Raw genomic sequence first — 15260 nt, forward strand, 5'->3', positions numbered from 1 at the left:
CTATTTGGGAAGATGCACTTTACAGACACACACCTATTTGGGAAGTAGCACTACACGGACACACATTTATTTGGGAAGAAGCACTACACTGACACACATGTATTTTGAAGAAGCACTACACTGACACACACTTGCTTGGGAAGAAACACTACACAGACACACACCTATTTGGGAAGAATCACTACACAGACACACTCCTATTTGGGAAGAAGCACTACACAGACACACACTTATTTGGGAAGAAGCACTACACAGACACACACTTATTTGGGAAGAAGCACTACACTGACTCACACTTATTTGCGAAGAAGCTCGACACTTACACACACTTATTTGGGAAGAAGCACTACACTGACTCACACTTATTTGGGAAGAAGCACTACACTGACACACACTTATTTGGGAAGAAGCACTACACTGACACACGTATTTGGGAAGAAGCACTACACTGACTCACACTTATTTGCGAAGAAGCTCGACACTTACACACACTTATTTGGGAAGAAGCACTACACTGACTCACACTTATTTGGGAAGAAGCACTACACCGACACACACTTATTTTGGAAGAAGCACTACACTGACAAACACTTATTTTTGAAGAATCACTACACTGACTCACACTTATTTGTTAAAAAGAACTACACTGACTCATACTTATTTGCGAACAAGCTCGACACTTACACACACTTATTTGGGAAGAAGCACTACACTGACTTACACTTATTTGCAAAGAAGCTCGACATTTACACACACTTATTGGGAAGAAGCACTACACTGACACACATCTATTTGGTCAGAAGCACTACACGGACACACACTTATTTGGGAATAAGCACTACACAGACACACACCTATTTGGGAAGAAGCACTACACAGACACACACCTATTTGGGAAGAAGCACTACACAGACACACACCTATTTGGGAAGGAGCACTACACTGACACACACCTATTTGGGAATAAGCACTACACAGACACACACCTATTTGGGAAGAAGCACTACACAGACACACACCTATTTGGGAAGAAGCACTACACTGACACACACCTATTTGGTAATAAGCACTACACAGACACACACCTATTTGGGAAGAAGCACTACACAGACACACACTTATTTGGGAAGAAGCAATACACTGACACACACTTATTTGGGAAGAAGCACTACACTGACACACACTTATTTGGGAAGAAGCACGACACAGACACACACCTATTTGGGACGTAGCACTACACAGACACACGCCTATTTGGGAAGAAGCATTACATAGACACACACCTATTTGAATAGAAGCACTACACTGACACACACCTATTTGGGAAGAAGCACTACACTGACACACACCTATTTGGGAAGATGCACTACACTGACACACATCTATTTGGTCAGAAGCACTACACTGACACACACCTATTTGGGAAGAAGCACTACACTGACACACACCTATTTGGGAAGAAGCACTACACACACACACACTTATTTTAGAAGAAGCACTACACTGACACACACCTATTTGGAAGAAGCACCACACTGACACACACCTATTTGGGAAGAAGCATTACACTGACACAAACCTTTTTGGGAAGAAGCACTACACTGTCACACACCTATTTGGGAAGAAGCACTACACGGTCACACACTTATTTGGGAAGAAGGACTACACTGACAAACACCTATTTGGGAAGAAGCACTATACTGACAAACACCTATTTGGGAAGAAGCACTACACTGACACACACTTATTTGGGAAGAAGCACTACACTGACACACACCTATTTGGGAAGAAGCACTACACTGACACACACCTATTTGGGAATAAGCACTACACAGACACACACCTATTTGGGAAGAAGCACTACACAGACACACACTTATTTGGGAAGAAGCACTACACTGACACACACTTATTTGGGAAGAAGCACTACACTGACACACACTTATTTGGGAAGAAGCACGACACGAACACACACTTATTTGGGAAGAAGCATTACACTGAAACACACGTATTTGGGAAGAAGCACTACACTGACACACACTTGTTTGGGAAGAAACACTACACAGACACACACCTATTTGGGAAGAAGTACTACACAGACACACTCCTATTTGGGAAGAAGCACTGCACAGACACACACTTATTAGGGAAGAAGGCCTACACTGACACACACTTATTTGGGAAGAAGCACTACACTGACTCACACTTATTTGCGAAGAAGCTCGACACTTACACACACTTATTTGGGAAGAAGCTCTACACTGACTCACACTTATTTGGGAAGAAGCACTACACTGACACACACTTATTTGGGAAGAAGCACTACACTGACACACACGTATTTGGGAAGAAGCACTATACTGACACACACTTACTTATGATGAAGCACTACACTGACACATACCTATTTGGGAAGAACCACGACACTGACACACACCTATTTGCGAAGAAGCTCGACACTTACACACACTTATTTGGGAAGAAGCACAACACTGTCTTACAATTATTTGCAAAGAAGCTCGACATTTACACACACTTATTGGGAAGGAGCACTACACTGACACACACTTATTTGGGAAGAAGCACTACACTGACACACACTTATTTGGGATGAAGCGCTACACAGACACACACCTAATTGGGAAGAAGCACTACACAGACACACACCTATTTGGGAAGAAGCACTACACTGACACACACCTATTTGGGAAGAAGCACTACACAGACACACACTTATTTGGGAAGAAGCACTACACTGACACACACTTATTTGGGAAGAAGCACTACACAGACACACACCTATTTGGGAAGAAGCATTACATAGACACACACCTATTTGAAAAGAAGCACTACACTGACACACACCTATTTGGGAAGAAGCACTACACTGACTTACACTTATTTGCAAAGAAGCTCGACATTTACACACACTTATTGGGAATAAGCACTACACTGACACACACATATTTGGGATGAAGCACTACACTGACACACACTTATTTGGGAAGCAGCGCTACACAGACACACACCTATTTGGGAAGAAGCACTACACAGACACACACCTATTTGGGAAGAAGCACTACACTGACACACACCTATTTGGGAATAAGCACTACACAGACACACACCTATTTAGGAAGAAGCACCAAACAGACACACACTTATTACGAAGAAGCACTACACAGACACACAATTATTTGGGAAGAAGCACTACACTGACACACACTTATTTGGGAAGAAGCACGACACAGACACACACCTATTTGGGAAGTAGCACTTCACAGACACACACCTATTTGGGAAGTAGCACTACACAGACACACACCTATTTGGTAAGAAGCACTACACAGACACACACCTATTTGGGAAGATGCACTACACAGACACACACCTATTTGGGAAGTAGCACTACACGGACACACATTTATTTGGGAAGAAGCACTACACTGACACACACGTATTTGGGAAGAAGCACTACACAGACACACACTTATTTGGGAAGAAGCACTACACTGACTCACACTTATTTGCGAAGAAGCTCGACACTTACACACACTTATTTGGGAAGAAGCACTACACTGACTCACACTTATTTGGGAAGAAGCACTACACTGACACACACTTATTTGGGAAGAAGCACTACACTGACACACACGTATTTGGGAAGAAGCACTGTACTGACACACACTTACTTATGATGAAGCGTTACACCGACACACACCTATTTGGGAAGAACCACGACACTGACACACACCTATTTGCGAAGAAGCTCCACACTTACACACACTTATTTGGGAAGAAGCACTACACCGACACACACTTATTTTGGAAGAAGCACTACACTGACACACACTTATTTGGGAAGAATCACTACACTGACTCACACTTATTTGGGAAGAAGTACTACACTGACTCATACTTATTTGCGAACAAGCTCGACACTTACACACACTTATTTGGGAAGAAGCACTACACTGACTTACACTTATTTGCAAAGAAGCTTGACATTTACACACACTTATTGGGAAGAAGCACTACACTGACACACACTTATTTGGGAAGAAGCACTACACGGACTCACACTTATTTGGGAATAAGCACCACACAGACACACACCTATTTGGGAAGAAGCACTACACAGACACACACCTATTTGGGAAGAAGCACTACACTGACACACACCTATTTGTGAAGGAGCACTACACTGACACACACCTATTTGGGAATAAGCACTACACAGACACACACCTATTTGGGAAGAAGCACTACACAGACACACACCTATTTGGGAAGAAGCACTACACTGACACACACCTATTTGGGAATAAGCACTACACAGACACACACCTATTTGGGAAGAAGCACTACACAGACACACACTTATTTGGGAAGAAGCACTACACTGACTCACACTTATTTGCGAAGAAGCTCGACACTTACACACACTTATTTGGGAAGAAGCACTACACTGACTCACACTTATTTGGGAAGAAGCACTACACTGACTCACACTTATTTGGGAAGAAGCACTACACTGACACACACTTATTTGGGAACAAGCACTACACCGACACACACTTATTTTGGAAGAAGCACTACACTGACACTCACTTATTTGGGGAGAATCACTACACTGACTCACACTTATTTGGGAAGAAGAACTACACTGACTCATACTTGTTTGCGAAGAAGCTCGACACTTACACACACTTATTTGGGAAGAAGCACTACACTGACTTACACTTATTTGCAAAGAAGCTCGACATTTAGACACACTTATTGGGAAGAAGCACTACTCTGACACACACTTATTTGGGAAGAAGCACTACACTGGCACACACTTATTTGGGAAGAAGCGCTACATAGACACACACCTATTTGGGAAGAAGCACTACACAGACACACACCTATTTGGGAAGAAGCACTACACTGACACACACCTATTTGGGAAGAAGCACTACACTGACACACATTTATTTGGGAAGAAGCACTACACTGACACACACCTATTTGGGAAGAAGCACTACACTGACACACACCTATTTGGGAAGAAGCACTACACACACACATACACCTATTTTAGAAGAAGCACTACACTGACACACAACTATTTGGGAAGAAACACTACACAGACACACACCTATTTGGGAAGAAGCACTACACGGACACACACTTATTTGGGAAGAAGCACTACACTGACACACACGTATTTGGGAAGAAGCACTACACAGACACACACCTATTTGGGAAGAAGCACTACACTGACACACACCTATTTGTGAAGGAGCACTACACTGACACACACCTATTTGGGAATAAGCACTACACAGACACACACCTATTTGGGAAGAAGCACTACACAGACTCACACCTATTTGGGAAGAAGCACTACACTGACACACACCTATTTGGGAATAAGCACTACACAGACACACACCTATTTGGGAAGAAGCACTACACAGACACACACTTATTTGGGAAGAAGCACTACACTGACTCACACTTATTTGCGAAGAAGCTCGACACTTACACACACTTATTTGGGAAGAAGCACTACACTGACTCACACTTATTTGGGAAGAAGCACTACACTGACTCACACTTATTTGGGAAGAAGCACTACACTGACACACACATATTTGGGAACAAGCACTACACCGACACACACTAATTTTTGAAGAAGCACTACACTGACACACACTTATTTGGGAAGAATCACTACACTGACTCATACTTATTTGCGAAGAAGCTCGACATTTACACACACTTATTTGGGAAGAAGCACTACACTGACTTACACTTATTTGCAAAGAAGCTCGACATTTACACACACTTATTGGGAAGGAGCACTACACTGACACACACTTATTTGGGAAGAAGCACTACACTGGCACACACTTATTTGGGAAGAAGCGCTACATAGACACACACCTATTTGGGAAGAAGCACTACACAGACACACACCTATTTGGGAAGAAGCACTACACTGACACACACCTATTTGGGAAGAAGCACTACACTGACACACATTTATTTGGGAAGAAGCACTACACAGACACACACCTATTTGGGAAGAAGCACTACACTGACACACACCTATTTGGGAATAAGCACTACACGGACACACACTTATTTGGGAAGAAGGACTACACTGACACACACTTATTTGGGAAGAAGCACTACACTGACACACACCTATTTGGGAAGAAGCACTACACTGACACACACCTATTTGGGAAGAAGCACTAAACAGGCACACACCTATTTGGGAAGAAGCACTACACAGACACACACCTATTTGGGAAGAAGCACTACACAGACACACACCTATTTGGGAAGAAGCACTACACGGACACACACTTATTTGGGAAGAAGCACTACACTGACACACACGTATTTGGGAAGAAGCTCTACACTGTCAAACAATTGTTTGGGAAGAAACACTACACAGACACACACCTATTTGGGAAGATGCACTACACTGACACACATCTATTTGGGAATAAGCACTACACAGACACACACCTATTTAGGAAGAAGCACTAAACAGACACACACTTATTACGAAGAAGCACTACACTGACACACACTTATTTGGGAAGAAGCACGACACAGACACACACCTATTTGGGAAGTAGCACTTCACAGACACACACCTATTTGGGAAGTAGCACTACACAGACACACACCTATTTGGTAAGAAGCACTACACAGACACACACCTATTTGGGAAGATGCACTACACAGACACACACCTATTTGGGAAGTAGCACTACACGGACACACATTTATTTGGGAAGAAGCACTACACTGACACACACGTATTTGGGAAGAAGCACTACACAGACACACACTTATTTGGGAAGAAGCACTACACTGACTCAAACTTATTTGCGAAGAAGCTCGACACTTACACACACTTATTTGGGAAGAAGCACTACACTGACTCACACTTATTTGGGAAGAAGCACTACACTGACACACACTTATTTGGGAAGAAGCACTACACTGACACACACGTATTTGGGAAGAAGCACTGTACTGACACACACTTACTTATGATGAAGCGCTACACTGACACACACCTATTTGGGAAGAACCACGACACTGACACACACCTATTTGCGAAGAAGCTCCACACTTACACACACTTATTTGGGAAGAAGCACTACACCGACACACACTTATTTTGGAAGAAGCACTACACTGACACACACTTATTTGGGAAGAAACACTACACTGACTCACACTTATTTGGGAAGAAGAACTACACTGACTCATACTTATTTGCGAACAAGCTCGACACTTACACACACTTATTTGGGAAGAAGCACTACACTGACTTACACTTATTTGCAAAGAAGCTCGACATTTATACACACTTATTGGGAAGAAGCACTACACTGACACACACTTATTTGGGAAGAAGCACTACACGGACACACACTTATTTGGGAATAAGCACTACACAGACACACACCTATTTGGGAAGAAGCACTACACAGACACACACCTATTTGGGAAGAAGCACTACACTGACACACACCTATTTGGGAAGAAGCACTACACAGACACACACCTATTTGGGAAGAAGCACTACACTGACACACACCCATTTGGGAATAAGCACTACACAGACACACACCTATTTGGGAAGAAGCACTACACAGACACACACTTATTTGGGAAGAAGCACTACACTGACTCACACTTATTTGCGAAGAAGCTCGACACTTACACACACTTATTTGGGAAGAAGCACTACACTGACTCACACTTATTTGGGAAGAAGCACTACACTGACTCACACTTATTTGGGAAGAAGCACTACACTGACACACACTTATTTGGGAACAAGCACTACACCGACACACACTTATTTTGGAAGAAGCACTACACTGACACTCACTTATTTGGGAAGAATCACTACACTGACTCACACTTATTTGGGAAGAAGAACTACACTGACTCATACTTGTTTGCGAAGAAGCTCGACACTTACACACACTTATTTGGGAAGAAGCACTACACTGACTTACACTTATTTGCAAAGAAGCTCGACATTTACACACACTTATTGGGAAGAAGCACTACTCTGACACACACTTATTTGGGAAGAAGCACTACACTGGCACACACTTATTTGGGAAGAAGCGCTACATAGACACACACCTATTTGGGAAGAAGCACTACACAGACACACACCTATGTGGGAAGAAGCACTACACTGACACACACCTATTTGGGAAGAAGCACTACACTGACACACATTTATTTGGGAAGAAGCACTACACTGACACACACCTATTTGGGAAGAAGCACTACACTGACACACACCTATTTGGGAAGAAGCACTACACACACACATACACCTATTTTAGAAGAAGCACTACACTGACACACAACTATTTGGGAAGAAGCACTACACTGACACACACCTATTTGGGAAGAAGCACTACACTGACACACACCTATTTGGGAATAAGCACTACATGGACACACACTTATTTGGGAAGAAGGACTACACTGACACACACTTATTTGGGAAGAAGCACTACACTGACACACACCTATTTGGGAAGAAGCACTACACTGACACACACCTATTTGGGAAGAAGCACTAAACAGGCACACACCTATTTGGGAAGAAGCACTACACAGACACTCACCTATTTGGGAAGAAGCACTACACAGACACACACCTATTTGGGAAGAAGCACTACACGGACACACACTTATTTAGGAAGAAGCACTACACGGACACACACTTATTTGGGAAGAAGCACTACACTGACACACACGTATTTGGGAAGAAGCACTACACAGACACACACCTATTTGGGAAGAAGCACTACACTGACACACACCTATTTGTGAAGGAGCACTACACTGACACACACCTATTTGGGAATAAGCACTACACAGACACACACCTCTTTGGGAAGAAGCACTACACAGACACACACCTATTTGGGAAGAAGCACTACACTGACACACACCTATTTGGGAATAAGCACTACACAGACACACACCTATTTGGGAAGAAGCACTACACAGACACACACTTATTTGGGAAGAAGCACTACACTGACTCACACTTATTTGCGAAGAAGCTCGACACTTACACACACTTATTTGGGAAGAAGCACTACACTGACTCACACTTATTTGGGAAGAAGCACTACACTGACTCACACTTATTTGGGAAGAAGCACTACACTGACACACACTTATTTGGGAACAGGCACTACACCGTCACACACTAATTTTTGAAGAAGCACTACACTGACACACACTTATTTGGGAAGAATCACTACACTGACTCATACTTATTTGCGAAGAAGCTCGACACTTACACACACTTATTTGGGAAGAAGCACTACACTGACTTACACTTATTTGCAAAGAAGCTCGACATTTACACACACTTATTGGGAAGGAGCACTACACTGACACACACTTATTTGGGAAGAAGCACTACACTGGCACACACTTATTTGGGAAGAAGCGCTACATAGACACACACCTATTTGGGAAGAAGCACTACACAGACACACACCTATTTGGGAAGAAGCACTACACTGACACACACCTATTTGGGAAGAAGCACTACACTGACACACATTTATTTGGGAAGAAGCACTACACAGACACACACCTATTTGGGAAGAAGCACTACACTGACACACACCTATTTGGGAAGAAGCACTACACACACACATACACCTATTTTAGAAGAAGCACTACACTGACACACAACTATTTGGGAAGAAGCACTACACTGACACACACCTATTTGGGAAGAAGCACTACACTGACACACACCTATTTGGGAATAAGCACTACACGGACACACACTTATTTGGGAAGAAGGACTACACTGACACACACTTATTTGGGAAGAAGCACTACACTGAAACACACCTATTTGGGAAGAAGCACTACACTGACACACACCTATTTGGGAAGAAGCACTAAACAGGCACACACCTATTTGGGAAGAAGCACTACACAGACACACACCTAATTGGGAAGAAGCACTACACAGACACACACCTATTTGGGAAGAAGCACTACACGGACACACACTTATTTGGGAAGAAGCACTACACTGACACACACGTATTTGGGAAGAAGCTCTACACTGACAAACAATTGTTTGGGAAGAAACACTACACAGACACACACCTATTTGGGAAGAAGCACTACACAGACACACACTTATTTGGGAAGAAGCACTACACTGACACACACTTATTTGGGAAGAAGCACTACACTGACTCACACTTATTTGCGAAGAAGCTCGACACTTACACACACTTATTTGGGAAGAAGCACTACACTGACTCACACTTATTTGGGAAGAAGCACTACACTGACACACACTTATTTGGGAAGAAGCACTACACTGACACACACGTATTTGGGAAGAAGCACTATACTGACACACACTTACTTATGATGAAGCACTACACTGACACACACCTATTTGGGAAGAACCACGACACTGACACACACCTATTTGCGAAGAAGCTCCACACTTACACACACTTATTTGGCAAGAAGCAGTAAACCGACACACACTTTTTGTGGAAGAAGCACTACACTGACACACACATATTTGTGAATAATCACTACACTGACTCACACTTTTTTGGGAAGAAGAACTACACTGACTCATACTTATTTGCGAAGAAGCTCGACACTTACACACACTTATTTGGGAAGAAGCACTACACTGACTTACACTTATTTGCAAAGAAGCTCGACATTTACACACACTTATTGGGAAGAAGCACTATACTGACACACACTTATTTGGGAAGAAGCACTACACTGACACACATTTATTTGGGAGGAAGCGCTATGCAGACACACACCTATTGGGGAAGAAGAACTACACAGACACACACCTATTTGGGAAGAAGCACTACAGAGACACACACCTATTTGGGAAGAAGCACTACACTGACACACACCTATTTGGGAAGAAGCACAACACAGACACACACTTATTTGGGAAGAAGCATTACACTGACACACACCTATTTGGGAAGAAGCACTACACAGACACACACCTATTTGGGAAGAAGCATTACATAGACACACACCTATTTGAAAAGAAGCACTACACTGACACACACCTATTTGGGAAGAAGCACTATACTGACTTACACTTATATTCAAAGAAGCTCGACATTTACACACACTTATTGGGAATTAGCACTACACTGACACACACTTATTTGGGAAGAAGCACTACACTGACAAACACTTATTTGGGAAGAAGCGCTACACAGACACACACCTATTTGGGAAGAAGCACTACACAGACACACACCTATTTGGGAAGAAGCACTACACTGACACACACCTATTTGGGAAGAAGCACTACACAGACACACACTTATTTGGGAAGAAGCACTACACTGACACACACCTATTTGGGAAGATGCACTACACAGACACACACCTATTTGGGAAGAAGCATTACATAGACACACACCTATTTGAAAAGAAGCACTACACTGACACACACCTATTTGGGAAGAAGCACTACACTGACACACAGCTATTTGGGAAGACGCACTACACTGACACACACCTATTTGGGAAGAAGCACTACACACACACACACCTATTTTAGAAGAAGCACTACACTGACACACACCTATTTGGGAAGAAGCACCACACTGACACACAACTATTTGGGAAGAAGCACTACACTGACACACACATATTTGGGAAGAAGCACTACACGGACACACACTTATTTAGGAAGAAGGACTACACTGACAAACACCTATATGGGAAGAATCACTATACTGACACACACCTATTTGGGAAGAAGCACTACACTGAAACACACTTATTTGGGAAGACGCACTACACTGACACACACCTATTTGGGAAGAAGCACTACACTGACACACACTTATTTGGGAAGAAGCACTACACTGACACACACTTATTTGCGAAGAAGCTCTACACTTACACACACTTACTTGGGAAGAAGCACTACACTGATACACACGTATTTGGGAAGAAGCACTACACAGACACACACCTATTTGGGAAGAAGCACTACACAGACACACACCTATTTGGGAAGAAGCACTACACTGACACACACTTATTTGGGAAGAAGCACTACACTGACACACACCTATTTGGGAAGAAGCACTACACTTTCACACACCTATTTTTTGAAGAAGCACTACACTGACACACACCCATTTGGGAAGAACCACTACACTGACACACTCCTATTTGGGAAGAAGCACTACACAGACACACACCTATTTGGGAAGAAGCACTACACTGATACACACCTATTTGGGAAGAAGCACTACACTGACGCACACCTATTTGGGAAGAAGCAGTACACTGACACACACCTATTTGGGAAGAAGCACTACACTGACACACTCCTACTTGGGAAGAAGCACTACACTGACACACACCTTTTTGGGGACAAGCACTACACTGACACACACCTATTTGGGGACAAGCACTACACTGACACACACCTATTTGGGGACAATCACTACACTGACACACACCTATTTGGGAAGAAGCACTACACTTACACACACTTATTTGGGAAGAAGCACGACACTGACACACACCTATTTGCGAAGAAGCTCGACACTTACACACACTTATCTGGGGAGAAGCACTACAGTGACACACACTTACTTGGGAAGAAGCACTACACTGACACACACTTATTTGGAAAGAAGCACTACACAGACACACACCTATTTGGGGAGAAGCGCTACACAGACACACACCTATTTGTTAAGAAGCACTACACTGACACACACCTATTTGGGAATAAGCACTACACAGACACACACCTATTTGGGAAGAAGCACTACACTGACACACACCTATTTGGGAAGAAGCACTACACTGACACACACCTATTTGGGAATAAGCACTACACTGACACACACCTATTTGGGAATAAGCACTACACAGGCACACACCTATTTGGGAAGAAGCACTACACAGACACACACTTATTTGGAAAGAAGCACTACACTGACACACACTTATTTGGGAAGAAGCACTACACTGACACACACTTATTTGGGAAGAAGCACGACACAGACACACACCTATTTGGGAAGTAGCACTACACAGACACACACCTATATGGGAAGTAGCACTACACAGACACACACCTATTTGGGAAGAAGCACTACACAGACACACACCTATTTGGGAAGAAGCACTACACAGACACACACCTATTTGGGATGAAGCACTACACGGACACACACTTATTTGGGAAGAAGCACTACACTGACACACACGTATTTGGGAAGAAGCACTACACTGACACACACTTGTTTGGGAAGAAACACTACACAGACACACACCTATTTGGGAAGAAGCAACACACAGGCACACACTTATTTGGGAAGAAGCACTACACTGACACACACTTATTTGGGAAGAAGCACTACACTGACTCACACTTATTTGCGAAGAAGCTCGACACTTACACACACTTATTTGGAAAGAAGCACTACACTGACTCACACTTATTTGGGAAGAAGCACTACACTGACACACACCTATTTGGGAAGAAGCACTACACTGACATACACGTATTTGGGAAGAAGCACTATACTGACACACACTTACTTATGATGAAGCACTACACTGACACACACCTATTTGGGAAGAACCACGACACTGACACACACCTATTTGCGAAGAAGCTCCACACTTACACACACTTGTTTGGGAAGAAGCACTACGCCGACACACACTTATTTTATAAGAAGCACTACACTGACACACACTTATTTAAGAAGAATCACTACACTGACTCACACTTATTTGGGAAGAAGCACTACACGGACACACACTTATTTGGGAAGAAGCACTACACTGACACACACGTATTTGGGAAGAAGCTCTACACTGACAAACAATTGTTTGGGAAGAAACACTACACAGACACACACCTATTTGGGAAGAAGCACTACACAGACACACACTTATTTGGGAAGAAGCACTACACTGACACACACTTATTTGGGAAGAAGCACTACACTGACTCACACTTATTTGCGAAGAAGCTCGACACTTACACACACTTATTTGGGAAGAAGCACTACACTGACTCACACTTATTTGGGAAGAAGCACTACACTGACACACACTTATTTGGGAAGAAGCACTACACTGACACACACGTATTTGGGAAGAAGCACTATACTGACACACACTTACTTATGATGAAGCACTACACTGACACACACCTATTTGGGAAGAACCACGACACTGACACACACCTATTTGCGAAGAAGCTCCACACTTACACACACTTATTTGGCAAGAAGCAGTAAACCGACACACACTTTTTGTGGAAGAAGCACTACACTGACACACACATATTTGTGAATAATCACTACACTGACTCACACTTTTTTGGGAAGAAGAACTACACTGACTCATACTTATTTGCGAAGAAGCTCGACACTTACACACACTTATTTGGGAAGAAGCACTACACTGACTTACACTTATTTGCAAAGAAGCTCGACATTTACACACACTTATTGGGAAGAAGCACTACACTGACACACACTTATTTGGGAAGAAGCACTACACTGACACACATTTATTTGGGAGGAAGCGCTATGCAGACACACACCTATTGGGGAAGAAGAACTACACAGACACACACCTATTTGGGAAGAAGCACTACAGAGACACACACCTATTTGGGAAGAAGCACTACACTGACACACACCTATTTGGGAAGAAGCACAACACAGACACACACTTATTTGGGAAGAAGCATTACACTGACACACACCTATTTGGGAAGAAGCACTACACAGACACACACCTATTTGGGAAGAAGCATTACATAGACACACACCTATTTGAAAAGAAGCACTACACTGACACACACCTATTTGGGAAGAAGCACTATACTGACTTACACTTATATTCAAAGAAGCTCGACATTTACACACACTTATTGGGAATTAGCACTACACTGACACACACTTATTTGGGAAGAAGCACTACACTGACAAACACTTATTTGGGAAGAAGCGCTACACAGACACACACCTATTTGGGAAGAAGCACTACACAGACACACACCTATTTGGGAAGAAGCACTACACTGACACACACCTATTTGGGAAGAAGCACTACACAGACACACACTTATTTGGGAAGAAGCACTACACTGACACACACCTATTTGGGAAGATGCACTACACAGA

The 15260-nt window shown here is 43.0% G+C and overlaps 1 protein-coding gene across 1 annotated transcript in view; it reads right to left on the reverse strand.

The window, feature by feature from the left end:
• LOC126311356 (balbiani ring protein 3-like) overlaps window positions 1-15260 on the reverse strand; it is a 56553-nt gene that overhangs the window by 2084 nt on the left and 39209 nt on the right. The window contains exons 7-8 of the mRNA XM_049992219.1: window positions 11672-11726; window positions 855-1514 (exon numbers count right to left, since the gene is read on the reverse strand). Coding sequence (XP_049848176.1) covers window positions 855-1514; window positions 11672-11726 — 715 coding nt within the window. The remainder of the gene's footprint in view (window positions 1-854; window positions 1515-11671; window positions 11727-15260) is intronic.

This window comes from Schistocerca gregaria, unplaced genomic scaffold (genome assembly GCF_023897955.1).
Source record: "Schistocerca gregaria isolate iqSchGreg1 unplaced genomic scaffold, iqSchGreg1.2 ptg000414l, whole genome shotgun sequence".
In the NCBI taxonomy this organism is placed as follows: domain Eukaryota; kingdom Metazoa; phylum Arthropoda; class Insecta; order Orthoptera; family Acrididae; genus Schistocerca; species Schistocerca gregaria.